The sequence below is a fragment of the Brachyhypopomus gauderio genome, chromosome 9 (genome assembly GCF_052324685.1).
Source record: "Brachyhypopomus gauderio isolate BG-103 chromosome 9, BGAUD_0.2, whole genome shotgun sequence".
NCBI lineage: Eukaryota > Metazoa > Chordata > Actinopteri > Gymnotiformes > Hypopomidae > Brachyhypopomus > Brachyhypopomus gauderio.
Genome location: NC_135219.1, coordinates 6,740,986 through 6,764,907, shown reverse-complemented (window position 1 = coordinate 6,764,907; position 23,922 = coordinate 6,740,986). Strand labels below are relative to the sequence as shown.

The window sequence follows — 23,922 nt, the reverse complement described above, 5'->3', positions numbered from 1 at the left end:
ATCTGACCAATACTAAATCCACAACAAATGCAAGTGAAGTGTTTGATGTGGTGTAAATGTCTGAAATATCTCTCTTGAAAGGAAAGCCTATTTTAATTTGTGACCAACTTCTTAATACTAAAATTCAACAAAGGAACCTCCCAGTATCATAATGAATCTGCTTACTAATAGGACCAGATAGACTGCTACACTATGGATGTGTCTGGCACATGTCCAGGTTTCCATGACTGGGAGCTAATTACACCTGCTGGGATGTAACTGAGGGCACGAAAAACGAGGCAAACGTCCAGGTGCATCACCTGACACTCATAGTTATTTGTGATATACTATATAAACCCCTTGATAAAAGTCTGTGTCCATCATTAAGATAAATGATTTGGACTTGGAGAAAGAAGAACGCTTGTGTCAATATTTCTGTGCATTTATTTATTAAGTCAAAATGGGCTGAATTATTAAAATGCTTACAGGGAAGATCTAGCTTGGGTGGGTGTGTGCAAAAACACTGAAAATGTTACACTCCTGATCACAGTCAATTATTACCTTGAACAATGACAAAATAAAAAAACTAAAATAAAAAACGAGACTTCATTATAAAGAAAGACTGCCCAAATGTGAAGCAACACAGCAAAATTTACAAAGTTATGGATTTAGAAAATAAAGCAGTTGCAAAGTTCCCTTCATTCAATGACACTCATTCTCTGTACACCTGTACAATACAGACACCAATAAAATCAACATATACAAAGTATTAAAATCTGCCTCAGCCTTATCAAAATATCATGATTTTTACAGTTCTCGAAATAAGTTAGGACATTAATTTAAAAAACAGATGGGCACTAACACGGAAGAGAGATAATGGAGGATGTGGTGGGCGGGTATGCCTCACCACTCGTGTGGACCTCTGCATTCTGAGGGTGTAAGGTGTGGCGTGAGCGCCATCACACCTGCACCGTGTCGGCGGTGCAGTGCCGCACAGCCTCGGTGTCCTCACTGGTTTCCTGAGAGTGGAACATGGCGCTGAAGTGGGCCTGGCTCTCCTGGACGAGTTTATGCATGACGGCTCCACTCAGGCCCCGCACACAGTGCACACGCACCAGGCCCGACTGGCCGGCCGACAGCACCCAGCCATGCGCCACCATGTTGGGATTGAAGCGCACCTGTGGCATGGGGGGGGGGGGGGGGGGGGGGGATAGACACACACAACACTGACTTCCCAGCTGACTTCACACTGCACAGTAACAATGCAAACTCTGTTTAACACTGCCTGCTTTCCTGAACTGATTTTAGAGTTTTTGTATTACGTTGGGAGATTCACAAGCTGTCTGGAAGTGGCAGACGCTATTACTCCCATTCACACAGATTAATGTTTATTGAATCAATGGTCCTGAATTACAGACTGGAAAATAGACGTCCACTTCATTCAACAAACATGTTTTTGAACAGTTGTCTGAAATCCCATTAGTCCCACAGGTCAGCGGCATTTTACAGCGGCATATTACATTTTATTGAGTCCATTTTTAGGGCACTCTTTGTATATAAATTCAGGATAAATGACAATCAGAATAAGGTCAAAAGTATCCTCGGATCCTCCATATCCCAAGTTTCTTCATAATTAACACTTGATTGGAAATTTTTTTTTTTTCGGTAAGTTTAAGGAATATTACTTATTGCACCTTTAAAAGCACCTACATGTTCAGACAACACAGGCCTGAACCGTGGCTGAATGAGGCGAAATCCCCCCCGATGTGCCTACCTTGTAGAGAGCATTGAGTGGCACCTGATCCACAAACAGGATGCCTTTGGTCTCAGAGGCATGTAGCTTCTTCACTATGGGCTTATCCTGGTACTTTGAAAAAGACCTCTGTGTGGGAAAGAGATGAGTATGTGTCACTGCATATGCATTTGGAATCATAAACACAGCAGACCACACGGCATGGAGAACGCTTTAAAAACATTCTAGATTTCACTGATTGAAAGTTCTGTCTAACATTGTACAGTTTGGATCACATTCACAATGGATTGCTTTTCAGGTAATTTTATTGTACATGGGGTGTGTGGAGCTGAACCGGTCACTTTGAGAACTCTTTAGTTAACTGAAGTCATGTTTGTGTGTGTGTCTGTATGTGTGTTTATGAGAGAGGGAGAGAAAGAGACAGAAAAGAACAAGATCTGTTCGTTAGGGACTGACCAAGGAGAAATCAATTAGCTCAAATCAAACAGCCCTGGCAGTCTACTAATGTCAGTGGCTCTGTGGAAGTGTGTGTGTGTGCTCGGCAGTGTGTGCACGCACGTGTGAGCGTGTGTTTAAGTAATGGACATGTGCAGTGGGCCATGCAGGCACAGTCGAGGGTGGGGGGCGATGCGTATGACAGGACACAACAGATGGGGCTCGGCTACAGGGGGGGAGGGGCACCCGTGTGAGGGGCATTCTTAAATTAATGCTGCGTGCAGTTCGCACATAGGTCTGGAGACAGAGCAAGAGGACTGTTACACGGTGTGAGGAAGGTAAGGAGAGGAGAAAGGGAGGGGCCGGGGGAGAAAGAGAGAGCCATGCTGGTAACAGGCACAATGTACATTGTGGGCTTCTGTGAACACCTTGGTCCACTGGTCATCCAGGTGTGTTTGAACAAGATCTCGCAAACAAAAGCCCTTTTCTTAGCCTGTTCTGAGATTGTAATGGGATATGCACCAGTGAACAGCAGGGAACACAAAGCAGAAATAAAGCTGGCCTTATGAATCGGTTTCACACCATAACTCACACACACACACACACACACACACACACACACACACACACACACACACACACACACACACACACACACACACACACACACACACACACACACACACACACACACACACACACACACAGTAAAACAGAATGTGAACTGCAGCTCACAGTGTGTGTTTGAGGCTTGACAAACACACGAAAGCGTACCCCACTCTTACACAAACACTTCAGTTAGAAGCTAACATCTCAAAGCTCAAACGGCATTTCAAGCTCTACTAAATTTAAAGCGCTCAGAGAGAGGTCCAGGAGATCAGGAGTTCAAACCAGTGTGCAGACCGAGCAGCCACTCACAAGGTCCATGTCGTTGAAATGGAGGTAGTATTTTCTCACAGCCCCTCTGTAGCTCTGGGGCTCTAGCTGGGGTCCAGTTGGCTGGTCCGTCTGCCCCCCAGCCAGCCCCTGTCCCTGAGCGCGCTCAAACGGGACCATCTCCGTGCTGTACACCGGCTGCAACGGCAACACAACACAAGGCTGCTTTACCAACTCACATCTATCTGCTTTACTGAGCAGTAAAGGCAACCAAAGTCATGGTATGGGAAAGATTGACTGCCATGTGTGGTATATACTTTGCGATGTTCTAGACTTTTCTTTAGTTTTTAACTCTTGGCCATGAGTCATATAAATACTGTAATGCATTACTGCATTAGCACTTTATTTTGTTCATGTTATGGTTACTCTTGAAATCCATTACCTGTCATCATAAATCAAATCAAATCAAAATGTATTTATATAGCACTATATAACAATAGTTGTCAATTATCTGTCACCATAGTAGTCATGCAGGAGTCCTGAAAAAGGGTTTAGCCCTTAATTAATCACACAGAACCGAACAAACCTGTTCTATAAGCAATCTACTGTAGCTTTCATTATAAAAAATGGTTAGTGTAAGTACATAAACCAGAACGTCAGGAGATAAGAGAAGGACCTCTGCTACTTTTCACTTCCATTCTGAAAATGACTTCTGCCCTTACACAAACACTTCAAGAAAAGCTCAAAGCTCATTTGGCATTTCACGCTCTGATAAAGCATGTGGCAAAGTACCAGGAGATCAAAACCAGTTCAATAGAAACAAGTTGTGACAAGAACTTACAAATCGATGTCTCTTGGCGTTACCATAGTTGCGGTTTGGGTCACACAGCAGCGAGCAAACGAGATCTCCTATATTGTCCCCAATTACACTGGAGTTCAACCAGTCAGATACAGACAAGCTCTAAGAATGAGAGAAATGTTGAAGTTGTAACCATGGAACTCACATTTGTGTACATCTCATGTTGCATCTACCCAGTGCCACCCAGTATGATCAACATAAATCAAGATGTTTGCAAGGCACTGTATTCAGCGAAGTACAGAGCATAAAGCTTATCTTACCCATACAGTAGCTTTCCTTGTACATACAAAGAAAGGCTTTTGACCAAAGTAACCTGAGTCGAGATAATGAAGTCCTTGTTGTCCAAGCCTACAAGAAGGACACACTGGCTTACTCTCCAGATCATACCAAAACACAACAGGCCATTTGCTGCCCCAAAAGTTAAAGGGTGGAGAATACCTACGAGGTATAGCAGCACTCCTGGGCTAGAAAAACACCTGACCATAGGAGGGGCCAGGACACCTCTGTGGGCAGGAAGCGCTTCATTGCCTTCAGGGGGGTGTGGGTCTTCGACAGGTCCCAGAAATTCACTTTGCGATCATCCCCTACAGTCACCAGCAGCTCACTACCGAGGAAAATAAAACAGGCAGAAACAAGTTCTATAGTTAACTAATGCTGCAGCTACTCAGTGGAAGCATTACCTTGTATTATACTTTGACCTCTTTCTAAATAATAACTAAATAAATACATACTGCAGTAACTGTAAGTAGTTTGTTATACATACTGTTGCTTTTCTATAATGTGAAAACAATGAACAAGAAATGACTGCCTCAAAGAAGTTAAATGAAAAAGATTTTAAGTGTCAAAATTAATGAGATGAATAAAAAATTATAAAATGCAAGCTGCATGTAATTGTAAGCAGCATTTAAGAGATATGAAAAGAAATGCATTTAATCCTGTTTCCATAAAATTCTGTTCCACTGATTACACGTTCAATACTTTCAATATTTTTTGTCATCATTTTGAGACAAGTTGCTAAGAGCCAGTAGCGTTGATTCAAGCAAGTTATCTTCCTGAGGACTGTTCAGTAACTCATCATTGCTATGACATGAACCTTCATAACCAATCAAAATGTGAACCAGAATGTGGTGCATATAAACAAAAAAAGAAGGTTTTCAGACAAAAGAAGTGTTTCAGATCATGTCTGCTGATACACATGTATACTACTCCCACGCTTGGGGCCAGAGTGTGCTTCTGTACCCTGAACCATCCAGTCAATACATGGTGTTCTATCACTAAAACACAATATAGTAGTGTGCCAAATTCCATTAGGATGGTAAACAATCCCTACGGTTGAGATTTAAATTTGAGCTAAGTTAGTCTTGTGCTCCTTGCCTGCTGTGGCCATCGGGTTTGATTTTATGTCTGCATGTATACAACAAAGCTCTACAACTCGGAGGGACATAACCATAATGGCCGGCTCTCTTAATTAGTTTTCTCCGCTCTGTTACCCCTCAGATTCACAGCTGTGGAAGCTGAGGTTTCCCTTTACTAGCGCTGTGACCGATGAGTTCATTAGACATGCACTCTCTACGGCCCGGTGGCCGCAGAACGCATCCCATAAATACAAGACTGGGAGGAGGGCAGTGGAGGGGCAGTCAGCTCTGAATACACACTATTCACAAACCTAGAGGTCAAGGTCATTAGAGAAAACGTACTGGTAGTACTTAAGTGTGTATACATGCAGACCGCAGGGAGGGATCTTGAATTGAATGCGACATTTTACATAAAGAGCATGAAAGCATAGGTGGAATTGTACAAGATGAAGGTGGTGTCATGTGTCCAATTTTCTTAGCACACAGTAGGTGCCTTTACGGCCAAATACACATTATCCAAGGCATAACTTTATATATACTGTGTTTATGCTGATAATGTGACCATATGTGATGACTGTGCCCCCTTTCGCAAAAAGAAAAGTCCAGCAGGGTTAAGGGTCACTAGTCATCTGATCATATTAACAGGACAAGGCTGGCAAAGGCCAAGTAAGACCGGAACCTGGGGTTCAAATCATGAACGTTCAGCTAAAAGTGTCACAGATCGTATTAACACAACATGGACCAAGACAACTAAGACATGTTTCTGAGAATCAGAATCAGAAGACATGTTTCTAACTTGCTGTGATGAATTCAAGCTGTTCCAAATGCAAAAGGGGATTCTACCCAGTACTAGATAGATATTCTTAATAGTATGATTTCCTGACATAACAAAATATGCAAACCCTTAACAATTTCAGTCATAAAACACACAGAAGTGAAGTCCAAATAATTCTTTTCAAAAACTAAAGATTTAACAAGTATGTCTTAGGAGAGAGATTACTTTATAGAACTATAGCTATAGAACTATAAATATGGACTTCTGCTAGTGGGCCTCCCAATGCAGGATGGGTTCCCTTTTTAGTCTTGGTCCTCCCAAGGTTTCTTCTTAATCCCTGCCATCATAGGGAGTTTTTCCTTGCCATTGTTGCCCTAGCTTGCTCATTAGGGATCTGGACCTGTGTGCTTGTAAAGCTGCTTTGTGTTGTAAAAAGCGCTACATAAATAAATTTGACTTTGACTTTATGGTAGCTATATTTTTACATTCACAATTAATGACATCAATCTCATCACTCTAAATGAATGAGTATCATAGCTATGAACAAGCATACAGACTGTTTTCTCAGTCATACAGCCATGTATCAGTACTCCTTTTTGACTGTGGTTTCTTTGGCTACAAGGCTTCTTGTGGTCATGCACAATGACGGATCAGACAGGACTGTGGCTGCTGGCATCTTAACCTGACTTCACGGCAGAGATGCTGTGGTTACAGCTGCGTGCTGCTGAGTGCAGCGACAGGTGTGGGTGGTCCTGGGGGTCACAGCAAAGCCCTCTCTGTTCTTTTAGGTGCATCTGTGGGCTAGGAGGGTATCAAGGGGAAAGGCTGCTCGACTCCTTCCCCACCTACCATTTTACCCCCATTGCACCCTTGACATCTTCATCCTCATCCCACAGCCTGACAAACACAATCTTTATATATGTATGTATGCGTCTGTGTGTGTGTGTGTGCATGCATGTGTATTCATACGTGCATGTAGATATGTCCATAGGTCTTTACAGATACCAAGAGAAAGTCCGTTAGCATTCCAGACAAGAACTAAGATTCTAGTGACATTGGCACAAGAGACCCAATAGGGTGCCATGCATGAGAGAGTGCCAGTGTTCCCTGCAGCGGCTGGGATGTCATTTTCCAAATGAGCCTTTCTTGCTCTGCTGAGTGGAGTTAGAAGGTCTGAGAGATACTCTCTCTCCAGAGTAAGGTCACAGCCATCTAAAGACACGCTCTGCTATAGAATGAGCTGATGATGGAACATGACTGCGTGAACTGAATGATAATGTGATGCACCGAGATGTAATTCCTTTTAGGAAGAATGCAATGGGTGCACATTGAACACCATCACTAACTAATGTGAGAGATTCATACACAATAAATGACTGGAAATGGTAAATGAAATTAAGATGACCAGTTAACATGTGAAAACCTTGTAGCCCTCCAGTACTGACCATAATGAATATAATATATCTGGTGTTCTGTCATCCTATCAGCTCTGGTCACTTCTTCTCTATGTGAGTTTGTCAGAGTCACATAGAGACGAGAGTTTGACCAAAGTCAACAACTTTGAAGAGACAATCTGATTAACACTATTGGGTTGATAATGAATACTTAATAAAGGGGGCTGGTGTTTAAACACAAAAATAGTGTAATGCCCTTATTTAGAATGGCATCACATCATCATGAGTTAATAGTTTTTAAAAATACTTCAGCTATGAAAATGTATTCCTACCAATTTACCAAGGTTACTAAACATTTATGGTGTCTTGATCAGTAAAACAGACCAATACTAAGCCTAACTTAACACTACAAGGCGTTCCAGGAGCGCACGTAAAACAATCAAACTCAAACCTTGATGCTTTGCACCAGCTGAGGCTGCGAATGTTGTTGTCATGAGCAGGGAAACAGTGGTATGGATAGAGACAGATGGATCTGTCTGGAGCCCTGACTCTCTGTAAGGGCGACTTGGTGCCCAGATCCCACAAAGCCACCATACCTGGAAAGATGAATATACAGAATATACAAATCAGATCAGATACAAATCAGAAGCGCATTTGTGAGGTCAGATACTGATGTTGGACGAGAAGGCCTGGCTCTCAGTCTCCGCTCTAATTCATCCCAAAGGTGTTCTATCGGGTTGAGGTCAGGACTCTGTGCAGGCCAGTCAAGTTCATCCACACCAGACTCTGCCATCCATGTGTTTATGGACCTTAATTTGTGCACTGGTGCATAGTCATGTTGGAAGAGGAAGGAGCCAGCTTCAAACTGTTCCCACACAGTTGGGATCATAGAATTGTTCAAAATGTTTTGGTATGCTGAAACATTTAGAGTTAGTTTCACTGGAACTAAGGGGCCAAGCACAGCTCCTGAAAAACAACCCCTAACTTTACACTTGGCACAATGCACGACGCTTTGCATTGCACTTGGTGATGTATGGCTTGGATGCAGATGCACGACCATGGAAACCCATTCCATGAAGCTCTCTGCACACTGTTCTTGAGCTAATCTGAAGGCCACATGAAGTTTGGATGTCTGTAGTGATTGACTCTGCAGAAAGTTGGCGACCTCTTCACACTATGCACTTCAGCATCCGTTGACCCGCTCCATCGCTTTACGTGGCCTACCACTTCGTGGTGGAGTTGCTGTCATTCCCAAACTCTTCCATTTTCTTATAATACAGCTGACAGTTGACTGTGGAATATTTAGGAGTGAGAACATTTCACGACTGGATTTGTTGCACAGGTGGCATCCTATCACAGTTCAACAGTGGAATTCACTGAGCTCCTGAGAGCGACCCATTCTTTCACAAATGTTTGCATGCTTAGGTGCTGAATTGTATACACATGAGGCCATGGAAGCAATTGCAACACCTGATTCCAATAATTTGGATGAGTGAGTGAATACTTTTGGCACACACATCTTGGTAATTGAAGTGTACTCAGGCAAGATATAATGTTTTTTATTGCAGTAAAAAACACTGGTGGAAGTGAAACCTTCAAAACTGTTATGACTTTTTTAATGGCTATAATTCATGAAGCTGTATGGACTGTCCATTGCCTGTTAAAACATTTTACAGCCCCCATGTTAAACACCTAAATTGGGAAATCCACAAGGAAAACAATCACCGTCATAGAAGCCAGCTGCCAGGACATTGTGTGGCTTGACAGGGAGCCAGTCGAGGGCGAAGCTCTGGCCGCACCTGCCATGGTGGTCAGCCTGACTGGAGCCCACCTTCAGAGTCATGATACGCTTCACCTGTGCAGAGAGGCCGAGATGCTGAAGGAACTGGTGTCTCCACATCATTCCATACTCACTTTCACATCTACACTTAAAGTTGGAGTTTGTTTATGCTTACTGCTACCTAATAACAAACATCTGCTTTGGTATTTCCAACCAAAATGTCAAAGTGATTTGTTTTTGTCAATTTGACAAATTTACACAAAACTATACAATTGCCTTGCAACTCCCTGATATATCAATACATAAGGTATGCGTTTTATGAAGAATGCATGATCACTGTCACCAAGTTGTTTTTGCATATAATCTAATGATCAACAAATGTTGACAAAACCACTGTTTTGACTATGGTGGTCTTATATTTAAGATTAAATTAAACATACAGAGGCAGAATTCTACAGAATAGATCTGGAAAGATCCCCATGTTGCATTGCTTTTTACAAGAGTGAATTGTGCATAATTATAAACGCATTCAAGGGCATAAAGATGAAATACTACAAAGTAAAGCAAATGCCGGCATTTCAGATGTGAAGATAAAATTCTCTCTGGTAGAAGGGTTATTGACTTACCCGGTATATCAGCGGTGCTTGGCTGGCTTTGCCTATTGGGGAACACATCAATAGTGTTTATCAACTCTGCACAGTTCTTGATAAGAAGATTATATTTCAATACATGAGTACCCATTCATCTTGAAAGACAATTAAAGCAAGAGGGTGAGAATAAGGCCCCAATCAAGTTGATAACAACAAATGCCATGCACAAACAATCAGACTCCAGTTAACACCCTCATACCATGTAATCACACAAAACCTAGCCACGATTCAAACTGCAGGGAGCCTAGAAGATACTAGTGCGTGGAAACCGAGGCAGCGTGAAGATGCTCCAGCCAGAACAAGTCGTGAACAATCATCCCTGTGGCACAAGTGTGAACTACAAACCAGCGACGGCGCTGGGCAGCACCTCCAAATGAGCACTGAGCACTGGTATAGTTGTGGGAGCTGCCAGGAGATCGCTGTGCGCCTTTATTAAATGGTAGGAAAACACAGCACTGGTTCTCTCAAAAAACCACCACCATTTCACCAAACTTCACAAACCCGTAAACAGCTCAGAGATCAGTTGTGCCAAACACATTAAAATGATTAAATATAATGATTTAAAGAAATATGACATTTAAGTATTACTCTTATAATGAATCCAGAAATGCTACTGTTGGTTATGATCAAGAAAAGGCAGTAGGGTAAGATGGTCTCCACTACCTTTCAGTGTTAGCCACACATACATTCTGGGTGAAAGTCTTCTTTAATTCATCACTGAACGTCTCTGTGCTCTACTGATCCCAGTACCCTTTAAAAACCAGATTTGTAAATATGCCACCTTACCCACAACATCCTTTGAACCATTTATAATAAATGGAGAATGATGGTATATTTGTTTTTATTGCAGACTAAGCAACGGAACGCAACCCAAATGTGGGTATGAAGTCAATAGAGATAAACATTCACCCAACTGTAAAAATATTTTTTTAGGTGGATCCAAAATCACCAAGGAACACACTGAGGAGTAGATAGTAAAGTGCTTAACATATTGTCCTGCTAAGCAGCTGATAACACGCCGTTCAATACGCAACAGCTTCTATCGGGTGGTGTGCTTGAATGAACTTCTCTACAAGACTTGATTAATTAGCCTGTGCTCGTTCTCTCACTACAATAAGCCATTGAAAACAGAAAATGGGACGCTAAACAGCAGACTGTGCCTGAGAACGCACGAGGGAGTGTGTGTTTGTGTGCGTGTGTGCGTATTTGTAAATATGTGATAAACAGAACTTGAGGTCAGAGTCATACAGCACGGTGAAAGGTCGATCAGGTCGATAACGTGTGGCATTGTGCACCTCACCAGCGTGGGACGCTCTTCCCCTGGCTGAGTAAGCCTTTCCCCATTGACACCCCTAGGGAAGCGGGTGTCAGTTCTGAGACGGAAATTCATGGCTTCAAACACTAACAACTGCGTAGCGATGCATCTTCTTTGTCATTTCAATTATAGATCCTTGTCTGATGGAAAACATGACAGTAAATAATCTCCACTGAGAGAGGGAAGGAGTTCACTTCTCACTTGCCTCCTTTTTACAGGTTATAGAAAATGATCTTTCTCAGTATTAGTGTCATAACAAGCATAGAGAGAGTGAATGCATGTGTGCTATTTTACTTTCGTAACCTGGCAATGAACCTATTTGCTAAAGTTAACTAAACTAGAGCTTATGCTGAATTTTGTGATGGCGTTCAGCTTTTGACTTTGTCTCGGACTTTATTTTGAAACGCACGGTCGTAAATTACATCCAGCATCATTTCCTTCAACCTTTAGGTGACACACACACACACACACACACACACACACACACACACACACACACTAAAAGTACACCTAACACATTATAATCACAAAGAAAGGTTTTCAATGCAGAAGGGCACTCAGGTGTGTCAGACTTGCAGTGAGGGAAGTAATAGGCTTTGTTGTAAACTGGGCTTGTGGTAATATGCTTTGCGGTAATATTCTTTGAGGTAGGGTTGCATCTTTCGGGGAGAGTTCTTTAGGCAGAAAATGACTGAACGAGACGAGAGAGAGGAAAGAAAGAAAGAAAGAAAGAAAGAAAGAAAGAGAAAGAGAGAGAGAGAGAGAGAGAGAGAGAGAGAGAGAGAGAGAGAGAGAGAGACCTTTCTAAAGCTTGAGAAGCTTTAGACATGCAGGCTCACTCACGCATGGGGCCGATCGACAGGAAAACAGTGTTTGTAATCATGGACATCGATGTTTGGTGAACTGTGGGAGGCGGTTTTGCAGTAACAACAGAAAGGTTTTAAAGACCAGCAATTAAAGTCAGGAAGAGAAAGGCATTTGAGGGCAGACCACATTTTTCTCTTACAAGGCAAAAAAGTGCACTTGTGTTCTTTAGCAACTAGGCAGAGTGAACTAGACAGATTTTGGACATGCACCAACATCTGCCCCATAGCGCCATCTGCTCTATGCCACACACACTGGAGACATCTCATAAGATAATTAGTTAAAACATTTTAACCAGATAAGAAGTCTTGGGCTTATTTAATTAACTCAATTAACTCATCTCCATTGCTATCTGATTTTACAAATCACATTTACAAATGAATTCAACAACAACTTTCCACCCACACTGTGAATTCAACTGATTCAGCCTTTTAAAAAGAGCACTGGGCCCATTTGGGCAGTCCTCTTCCGGTCTTAAGGAACAGTAATTAGATGTTTTAAGGCTTCCTGTAGGACCAATGCATTAGAAACACAGGAACGGAGATGAGGGGGAGAAAAGAAGAAAGAGAGGCTGAAGGCACTGAATGATGGAGACTGTTCTGTTAATGAGTGTGTGCCGTCCTGGCCTTATCTGCAGGAGCAGTACACCCACGAGAGAGAGAGAGAAAGAGAGAGAGAGAGAGAGAGATCACCCACTGAATCACGCATGGATCCACAGTACAGACAATGGGGCCCACTCAATAAGTGCAGTTACAACTCTGTGGATGTCACACTTAACCATCTTTCAGAAGTAAAGACGCTGTCTTCGTCTGGGGCCCTTAATGTGAAAAAGAAGCAAGTGGGTGTCCAAGATATGGAGGACTGATAGTGGATCTCAGTGGTATTAAAGGTTTAAAAGTGTGTAAGAGAAATGACACAATTTTGCTTATGTCATTTAAGATTACAAAAGAACATTATGATTTACTACATGTCCTTCTGATTAGCAGAAGGACCATAAATAGTGTGATTCATTATGTAATTATGTACTTGTGTATGTGTGTGTATATTGTAACCTGCATCAGAGGAATGTGCAGAGACAGAAAGCACTATGTTATCTGCCTGTCATTCCTCTGCTGACCCATCGGCTGTTTCCGCTAAAAACAGGAAAGCTACATATTAGGAGGAATACACGCGAGATGAAAACTGTCTACTGTGCATTCTCCCCCCTCAGTTTCTCAGTGTGCCCAAATGTACTGTAAACATGTGATAACTCCGCCTGGGCGTGGTATAAAGCAGATGGGACTGCTCTCTCTCCTCAGAGTTCTTGTTCTAGACGAGACCCTCATGCTTTTATACTTTTTAATCAATTACTCTTTTAACCACGTCTGAGTCCTCGTCTATTTCAGGAAGTTTCCACGACAAGTGTCAGTGTTTATGTCAGGGTGGAGTAAAGAAATTACCTGCTGCAGACACATGTTTACACCGTGTATTTGGAAAACCAAGTGCACAATATAAGGTTTAGCAGAGAGCACTGGGTTCTTAGTCTGACTGCACCTAGGACAGTTCAGGATATGATGAACAGTATAGGAAATCGCTTGATTAATACACATATGTTAACCTATGATGGTATGTACTACAGTGAGTAAAATGGTTTGTAAGAGGAGTACAATCAGAAAATAGAGCACCCACACACAAAGAAGTCCAATTGGATTTTAGTGAGGGTTATGGGGCAGTCTCATCCATAAATGTCATGGAAGTCTTTACAGCCCCCCCATGAACTACCATAGCCAGCAACCATAAACTAAAACATTGGCTTCCAAGCAATGGTCAGGAGTGAACGCTGCAGCCCCATATCAGGATTAAAATGTGTGATAAGTCAGGCATACTGAGCAATAACGTGGAATATAATCAATATCTAAAATTGAATATAAAACTCAGACTAGGCTTGGACCATAGTGTAAATTTAGAGGAATCATCATAGTCTCCAGAATTATGGTGATAAATGATATTATCGTGTTTCAAACGTGACCTTTTTAGGCCTTGTAGCTGATATGCAGCCTAAGAAATCTGCTGCATCTCAGTGGAAGAGACAGACAATTAAAAGTTAGCAAATCTTAATTCTGAAAATAAAACGATAAAGAAATAAAACTGATTTGTATTCATGCATTTTTAGCACAGTAGTAATTTGTTTATAGGTTTTTGACAACACAGACTCATTCAGACTGCAATATTTACTATCTCTTTACCTTTTCAACTGTTTATGCCAAAAAGTATTTTTGTACTCATGACAGGAAATTAAATTCATTGGGTATTATACAGAAAACTTGTGTTGAGATTTTATTGTTATTAACAGTTACCATTTATTTTTCAGCTAATTTAAGTCACATGTAAAGGCATTTCTTTGCTTCATTTGCTTGCACTGAAGATGCTATGCTATAATCTTTCAAAATTACAATTCTAAAATGTTTTGTTTGTAGTTCATTAATGAATAATCAAACAAAAAAAAAACAAAAACAAAGCAAAACAAATAAAACCACACAGCAGTGGTATGTGACAGAAAGCAACAGAATGATAATTTGCTTAATTTCATCTCCAATTTAAATTACTGTAAATTTTGAATATATTGTTCGTTGGCCTGAGGTTTCGCAGGACACAGAAAGAAAGAAGACTGGAATCAGACATTGCAGTTTCAACCCCACCATAAATAGGTATGAAGAGCAAGGATCTGAACAGTATAGTCAGGCAGCTTCTGAGTGGCACAGGAGAGGCCCTGCAATTAAATACCTCAAAAGACGTGAATACAAACTAGAATGAGATTTGTAATGAATGACTGTGATGAATGAGTGTCCCCAGGGGTATATACACATTTGTCTGTAAGCACACACACACACACACACACACACACACACACACACACACACATACATACATACACACACACACACACACACACAGCAGATAATGGGTACTTGAAAACCTGATATGATAATGAATGCAGCGAAGGCAAATGACCAACGTGTCTGCAGTATATTCTCTGAAGCCTGGACCTTCTCCTGCTGCTGATCACTCACACACTCTGTGCTCACACACTCTGTGCTCACACACTCTGTGCTCACACACTCTGTGCTCACACACTCTGTACTCGCTCTCTGCTTTTGTTTGTGTACTACTGGAAATCGTCTGCTGCTCATTCAGATCTACCACTTTATTAAGCATCTTGTATTTACACTTCAAGAATCATTAAGCCTGTATAATTATACAAAGCTTTTCTACTTGCTGGTGATGTTGACAGTGCTGCATTTCTGCTACTATAATGCCAGTTTCCCTCAGTATGGTTAGATGGATGGATCACGATATCACTAAACGCTTTCCAGTCTTATCTCAGTAGCACACCATAATTTGTTGCCATCGGCAAACACAAGTCACTGTTACTGTTACAGGAGGTGTCTCCCTGGCCCTCTCCTCTTCAGTATTTACACACTCATCAACATTTACTCACTCAAACACCATTCATCACCACAATCGCATCTTTCACCATTATGCCAGAGACACCTAGATTAATGCACATAATGTAATACTGAGTACAAACTCCATTTTTCAGAAACCAGACACCGATACTTACTTATTTGGGCAAATTAATTTGATGTTATACACTCCGAACTGGTCACTGATGAGGTGAGTGTCAAACTGTTCCACAGTGCAAAATCTTAGTCACGTGTTCAGCCTCTCTCTTACTTTTAAGTCTCATCCAAGGCCCGTTCTTCCATCTCCATAACTCTGATAAAACCTTAAGGAGCAGGAGCGTTCATGCTCCCATTATTTACCCGGGCTGACAGTATCAATACTCCACCTCCAGTATTCCAACAGAAGAATTCTTACACAGCTTCTCACTTACACAGAAAGACCCGACAGTCTCTCCCTCTCTTGATATCACACCAAAAATCAAACTGAAAACCACCATGTCCTATCATTTTAACATTTCTCACGAGAAACAACACTAAATGTTTTAAAGAGGTTTTATTCTCATAGTACTAAAGAGAATGAGCAGTCTTGTGTAATAGCTCATAATCTTCACACATTATTTTTAAAATCTGACTGTGCAGTGTTTGGCTAAGTACAGTTAGTTTTGGCCACTTTATTACTGTGGCTTATGAACGTTTCTTTTGGCTTGGTGCCCTCTTCTGGGAGAATAAAGAATGTTAAAATCTTGCAATCATCTGGCATTATCACTGCACAGTTAAGTTGCACCACCTCTCCTATGATTGAGGTTCATTTCTATGGAGACAGGCAGCAGAGCGAATGTGCTGTGAACCAAGTGAACAGCGCAGAAAAGTTTCTCGATGCTATGCAAATGAGAAGAGAGTTTCACTGGATAACAGCCAATCATCATGTTACATCAAATCACAAGCTGAAATCAGTGTTGTGACAAAGAGAGGATTATTATGCCTGTCAGGAGTTCATGTATCTTTCCACAAACCTCTGTAAGAGTTTGTAACAGCTGTATTATTCTCCAAGTTATCTCGTAATCACTAACCTGTCACTGGGTGTTGGGTCATCAGAGCCTCGGGGTGTGGTAGACTGTAAATGGCAATAGATCCATTAGAAAAAGCTGCGGCAATGAGTCCTAATCGAGGCATGTGTGGTGTCTGTGAGGAAACAGACATATTTTAGGATTCCATTTAAAAACTACGAGCAAGAAAGTAATCTTTTACACAATTTTTTATTTACAAATAGACAAATGTAAAAGAACAGCCAAGACATGATGGTGCCTGCCATGTCCTGTATTAATTTTGCAGTATTGCTACAAGGTTAATCTAGGAGTCTCTACACACCTGCCTCATGTTACATCCAGCTCATAACCCTCATACAAATCATATATACACTACCAGTCAAACGTTTGGACACACCTGACTAAATGTATGTTCTTAAAAAAGGCATTTTAATCTAAAGGATTATGCTTAAATTTGTTTATACTACAAATATTTTATATTATACAAAATACAAAAATATTATATTATAATTTGGGAGGGAAAGGTGTTATATATAAATTAATTCTCAACACACACACTTTTAAATGCAGCCTCAGCAAACAGTTCAGTTAGATCTTCACTGTACAAGTGCTCTGCATAGCATCAAAGGTGACAGAACACCAAGAGTGTGCAAAACTTATCAAAATATAGGATAGTAGCTTCAAATAATATAATATCTAAGATATCTGTTTATTAGAGCAGAATAACATTGAGCACTTTACATTTAGCAAAGTTGGAATTTCTGGGTAAAGTTTCAATGTGCCTAATGTGTTTCCCAAGTTCACTGTGTACAGCTCACTGTGTCCACTATGTTTGTAATGGAACTGAATAACAACTTTTGACTGAAGGGTGTCTGTGTGTCAGTTTAAGTGTGGCTGAGGTGACACCTTCACCTTTCTGCTAGTAGTATGCAGCTCCCATGCTCCAGAGGGACACCACTTTAGATTCCAGATACAGCCATCCGTTTCTGCCAGAGCATAGGCCAAGCGTGGAGAAGACGACGGTCTGTGGAATAAAAATTGATTAAAATGGATGACCCTGCACAAGTATAGTATGGCAAGATTTTGCAGACATATTCTGGACTCATCAATAGATTAGGAGATAAGAGGCTATTTGATCTTAAAAAGCTTTTTGTGCAATTTAGAATATAGGTCTAACTAACTACTACTTTAAAACTACACAATTTATCACATAACACAAATGTAGTAATTCAATCCAGTGACATTTTTATTATTTTTGCACAAGAGCTCCCAGGTTATTGTTACTGACCTATTAAAGAAAAAAATAGGTACACACACACACATATATATGTATGTATGTACACTTTTTAAAGTCCCTTAAGTCACACTGCTGAGTGAAGCCAGACACCGAGTCAAAGGCAGTGTGCAGAACGCAAATTTATTTCAACAGGCTATAGCACATTAGCGATGGACATTTAAACATACAAACAACATCACATATTCAAAACAAAGCAGCTCCACACTTAAGTTTCCCCAAATGTTGGTCTCTTCCACCTCTCTTGTATATTTGAAAGACTGTTATTATTGATGTATTAAGACATACTAGGAACAATTTTAAATGGTGAAAACACTCTTGCAATAAAAGCAATAAATAATTGTTTGAAGATGAACTAAATGTATTACTCAAACACATGAATGTCATTGTTAGTAATGAACAGTCTATCAGTTGTGGGCCACTCACCTACTCATCTGTAAATTACCCAGATCCCACAGCTGCAGCAGGGCACGTCCTGTGTGGAGCGCGTTCACTTTGTGGCGGTCATCCATGCCCGTGTTGCAGTACAGGGCAGCATATTGTTTCTCTGCAGCTCCATCAGGGCACGGGCACCACTCCATCGCCCACACAGGTCCACCGACAAAGAAAAGGGAGTCCCACCTCTCTGCGTGAGGTGGCGAGGATTCAAACCTATGATGCAAGAGACCCAGTAAATACATTTAGAGGAAGAACATTATTGAAGAGGTGTTATATGACTGCAGTGCATTGCCCTACTCTAACCCCCCACACCTGATTCAGCTCAGCAGCTAAGCCTTAATGAGGTCATTAACGAGATGTTTAATTGTACTCTGTGTAAATAAAAAAGCTAGTCTAACAGTTCATTACCGTTTCACCCTCTGTAGAACTCTCTGATCCTTAATTCCATCACGGGATAACATAAACGCCATTGATTCCTCCTCTTCGGGTAAATATTTTTCTGCCTCACTAATATGTGAAATAAATGTATTAAAATGGTCAGTTTACACAGTGGAAATATATAAAATGGGCAAAATTATATCACCACAGATTAATACCTGATGGAAAGGAGATGCCAGTCTGTGATTGAGGGCATCCACTCTGAGAATACCCAGGGGGAGCAATGCTCATCACGACTAAAAGCATTTAGAAAAATCAAGGTGATGAAAATCTGAGAAATGTAGTGTTTCATATTAAGCCACAAATTATTAATTAATTAATTAATTCTGAATAATAATTTAAAAAACATACAATTCTTTGGTGATTCTAAAAGATGCCCATACAGGTTGCATGGCGGTATGAGAAAATCCATTGCTTCCAACTTTGTTATAGGTCTTCTGTGAAGAAAAATAAGGCTAATCACAAACACAGTACACTACAAGTATACAACTTCTCACTGTCCACACTTGGCCTTCTCTGTAAATTACCTTTCCTACTCTCCACCCCCCCCCCCCCCCCCCCCCCAGCCCATGTGACATAATTCAATCACAGATCATCCTGGGGGTGTTCACGAGTGGCTTTTCATGTGGCCAAATATACCATCACCAAAAATGCACGACAATGCAAGCTGTACTTATTGTAACGCATCTTGCTTGCATCCTGCAATTGACTTCTAAACATGCTCGCCACCGACCACTTAAAGTGTGCAAACAGTTGGGATAATCATCCAGTAAATTTGAGCACTGTAACATCTGAGTAATTATCAACAGATACCAATGGTTCTGATATAGCGCATCCCTACTTTATTTGGTTGTAAGCATGGCTTTGAATCTTGATAATCTTCAAAGTCGTCTTCCTCACTCTCCACCTCTGCATGGGCCTCTGGGTTAAAGTCAGCGTCATCGTTATAGTCGCTATCACAATCTGGGGATTTTCTTTTCTGTCCTCTCCCTCTTCCTCTCCCTCTCCCAGCAGCCCTGGCCAGCTCCACAGGACTGGCATCCTCTCTCATTGTGGATGCTTTCTCAGCATTATCAAGGTCCTGGTGGATTTTCTGGAGGTACTCTAGAGCACTGGTGAAACACAGTGACTCAAACTTTAAAAGGAATCACATTTATGTACAATTTAAAGCATTAAGATGAATGTCAAACATGTGGACCAAACAAGAGTGAATTTGCAGCATTTTTTCTTGATGACAGTGATGCAGCAGCCATGGCTATCAATCATAGTGATAACTAATCAGTGACAGTGATCATTGTGATAACTTATCAGTGATAGTGATAACTAATCACTGATAGTGTTAATTCACCAGTGGCTAGTTCTATAGGCTTTGGGCTTTCTAGGTAGCAGCTCAAATCCATGAATCCACTAAACAGCAATAAGCTATCAGAAATGTAACAAGAAATGCAGTGATGGAATATGATTACATGCTGCATTGTTCACTCCTGTCAGCTCTTGGAACAATTATGTCATGTCTTGAATTATGTCATTAAAAATACAATTATTCTCTCATTATATAGTCTGGCGTATTACATTGTTTACATTATTTTTGTGCAAAGTAATGCAGTTCTGATTATGATACTTGAGGGAATTCTAGCTAGCAGCTCCACTTCACTATTTTCAAGATTTCTTTGAGAATCAACAACAGGAAAGTTTTAAAAGCATACACTTTTGCAGCTCTCCTTTTTGGTCGGCCACCTGGGGTCATCTCAGGGGTTTCTGGAGTGGCAGGACCATCATGCTGTAGAGGCGTTTGTAAAAGTGAGTCAGTCACACATTTTTGTTTGAGTTTTGCTGGAGCTTTGCTTCTTCTTGGTTCCGTTTTTTTCTGTTCCGCATCAGAAGTGGAGATTTTCTTTGACACCTTCCGGTTGTAGGCTAATCTTTTTCTTGGACGTCCCCTTTTGCACTTTTTGCTAGCTGTTGGTAAGGCCTCTTGGTTATCATCTGAAGGAAGCTGAGAGTTGTCAGCTGCCTGTCCTGCAAAAATGAAACAAATATGAAACCCTCACTTTTTACATGACTCACTATCAATGTGTAATCTATGTGAATAAGCTTTGTGAGTTGCATAGTAATAAATAGGTGACAAGAATGAATATCACATTCAGTCAACCCATAACATTCTGCCATGTACACACGCATGCACAGGTATGCTTGCACCAACACACACAAACTTGCCTTCAGACATTTCTTGGCTTGCTTCAAGTGATGATTTGATTATATCTGAGTCTGATCTCATGCTCTTTTCAGACAGATTACAATTCGATGCCTGAGGTTCTGATTCTCCATCTTGTGACACATGGACACCCAACTGATCTCCATTCAAGTCACACGCACTGTCCATATGGTTGATCTGATCAGTTTGGTCCTCTGTGTCGTTTTCGCAGGGAAAACCCATTAACTCTCCCATTTGCCTGCCCACTTCTGGGGCAGTGCCTGCCATCAACACTTGAGCCTCAGTTTCACAGCAAAGCTGTTAGTGCAGCACACAAATACCTAAAAGAAAAGTTTGGAAACGGTTAGCATTTAATAGTTAAATGACTGATGAATGACTGATACTGATTATTAGAAAACGTGGACACAGTAACATTTTTTGTGACAATACATACGTGAGGACCAGCAGAAGCTGGTCGTAGTACACACATCATGACAGCATAGCTAATTAGCAAGTTATGTAGTTAACACAGCTAACGTTAGCCGGCGGAACATTTGAGTCGGCTAGCTAGTCAGCTAGCTATGTTCTTGTACTGTATAGTTAGCAAGCTAGCTAACTTTAGCCATCCAAGCGAACTCAACAGAATTCTAATAGTACGACGAAACAAAAATATTCTGTAGAAAAAAAAAGTATTTATACAGTATAGCTAGCAATGTAGCTAACCGGCTAACTGCATTTAAGTCTTGGGTAATCGGTAAAGTGATTTGCCTCATGTTGGGACTTTTATTTTACAAAGATGAACGCTAGCGCACGTTAGCTAGACACTCAGCTAGCTCTCACGTTAGCTGGCCCCGTTTTTATCACGTTTTATTTTTCGTCGGGTATATGGCAGGTTACGCGGACGGTAACTGTACTTTATCACGTCGCTAGTGGTGTTCGGTACTCACAGGATACATGAGCGGTTTTTCCGGCCGCGCTGCGCGTTTTGCGGGTGGCTCAGCGAGTTGGTCCACGCTCCCGCAGGTCAGCGCCGCTCGGCAGCCGCGCCGCCGCGGATCGAATCCGCATCGCGGTCGGTGCGAGTGAACATCAGGAAGAAAACAAACCAGTCTCGACCCGTCTTTGAATACACAGTCGCGGGAAGCTGAAAAATATCTTACGTCTTGTTAATGTTAAAACACTGAAGAGCATAATACTGGTAATTACGATATGTCAGCTTCTCTTGTCCGCCATGTTTTAATCATGAGGAATGACCTGGCTCGCTACTGCCCCCCACTTCACCAAGGTTCAAACACGTCCTGAAACATTGAGTCTACATGGCTATCCCTAAACCCAGGGGAGAGGGAGATGCGGCCAAAAACTTAGTTTGAATTCTGCCCATGAATTTCACTAATATATTTGTAACATTTAAATGAGTTAGTATAATATATTTGATAAATGAGAGTTTGTTCCCAAGTAAGATGATCTGCATACTACATCGCTCGGGACTTTATGTATCGGACGTGCACAAAATCGGCTGAAACAGCATGGAGCCTCATTTTTAATTCCATATAATTTCCAGTAACTAGACACATATGCACATAAAACATATGTAATATGTAACATACAAGTTTTATATAATGAAGGCCAAACCATATCAGTAGCAAATACTGACCTGATTAACATCAAGCTGTGCATGGAATTTTGAGGATTTTTTAAAATGAAGAAAATAAGCTTGGCTTAATCTGGTCTGTGATACAGTGATACTTGGGTTACTTAGCTACAGTAGTAGAGTAGGAGGTTGAAGGCCAAGTCAAGGGCAACATGAAGAGAAGTTAGCCAGATATCAGAGCGGCAGAAAGGCATAATGAAGGTACCTGAAATGTACAACAGGCTGAGGCCTTGAAGATTATCAGCTCTGTCTGTCACCCTGAAAAGGTACATAATGGAAGTAGAAGCCAAGAGTATTTAGGGTGTTCTTCCATGATCCCTCTAAAATGTACTTTTGGTAGCAGGGTGAGAACAGCATGAGAACAGACCCACCAAGTGGGAGGCTGACCAATACCGGAGAGGCATGAGGGAGAAGGAGGCATCACACAACATTGTCCAGCAGTTATTGAACCTGAGAGGAGATCACAGCAATAGGATGCAATAAACATCATGCTAGCAGATGTCCAAGAAAGGGTCTCGAGTATGAAGAGCTGGACAGCTCCAGGCACTGACATGGTCCTCGTCTAGTGGCTGAAGAAGCTAACTTCATTCCATGAGCACCTGGCAGCATAAATGATCTAGTTGCTAATGGATGGCACCCACCTTGAATGTTTTACTGAAGGCTGGACAGTCCTCATCCTGAACGACCCTGAGAAAAAGGCAGTTCCAGCCAACTAACCTGCCTCTGCTCAATATGGAAGCTCCTGTTAGGCATCATTATGGCTAAGGCACATGTCTCAGTACATGAGTGAGGCCCAGAAAGACATTGGCAAGATCATCAGAGGAGCCAAGTACCAACTTCTGGTAGTTAAAACAGTCACTCAAGACCAGTGGCCTAACAGCAAATTCTGGGCCCTGTACACTCAATATCAGTGGGCCCCTATAAATGCCAGTAAAAGAGGCACATGAGCAAAATGGGCCCCTCTCCCTACTCTGGCCCTGGGTAGTCAGGTCCACTTTTCCCCCCACTACCACGCCCATGCTCAAAACTATAAGACCAGACAATCCAACCTATGAACTGCCAAGATCAACTGCAAGAAAGCTCATTCACTGTCCTGAACAATTGAGACAAATTGAGACAAGTCCTCAGATGTCAGCTGAATGGGAAGAACAAGACCCAGACTATCAAAACCTTCACTCTAACAGTCATCAGATATCCCTTTGGCATAATACGCTGGTGAAAGGAGGACAAGCTGCTGGTATTCCCCATGGGAACGAGGAAGAACAGAAACCGTCATGAGAGGACAAGTCAAAATGCATTTCAGAATAAATCTGTCAGAGAATGTAATTTGACCTTACAACATCAATTGAACTACGTCTGATTAGCCAGAAGGTGGCGTAAAAC

At 41.5% G+C, this 23,922-nt stretch overlaps 1 protein-coding gene across 1 annotated transcript; it reads right to left on the bottom strand.

The window, feature by feature from the left end:
- Nucleotides 1-329: 329 nt before the first annotated feature.
- Nucleotides 330-22,157, bottom strand: gtf3c2 (general transcription factor IIIC, polypeptide 2, beta). Its single transcript, XM_077016715.1, has 19 exons — nt 21,836-22,157; nt 20,912-21,229; nt 20,401-20,713; nt 19,536-19,806; nt 19,046-19,131; nt 18,853-18,930; nt 18,665-18,763; nt 18,245-18,469; nt 17,437-17,548; nt 16,549-16,660; nt 9,833-9,864; nt 9,152-9,281; nt 7,878-8,022; nt 4,345-4,506; nt 4,163-4,250; nt 3,885-4,004; nt 3,086-3,241; nt 1,754-1,861; nt 330-1,157 (listed from the first exon to the last, which is right to left on the bottom strand). Exons 2-19 carry the CDS (start codon nt 21,174-21,176, stop codon nt 939-941), a joined length of 2,721 nt encoding a protein of 906 aa, XP_076872830.1. The 5' UTR covers nt 21,177-21,229; nt 21,836-22,157; the 3' UTR covers nt 330-938.
- Nucleotides 22,158-23,922: the final 1,765 nt, after the last annotated feature.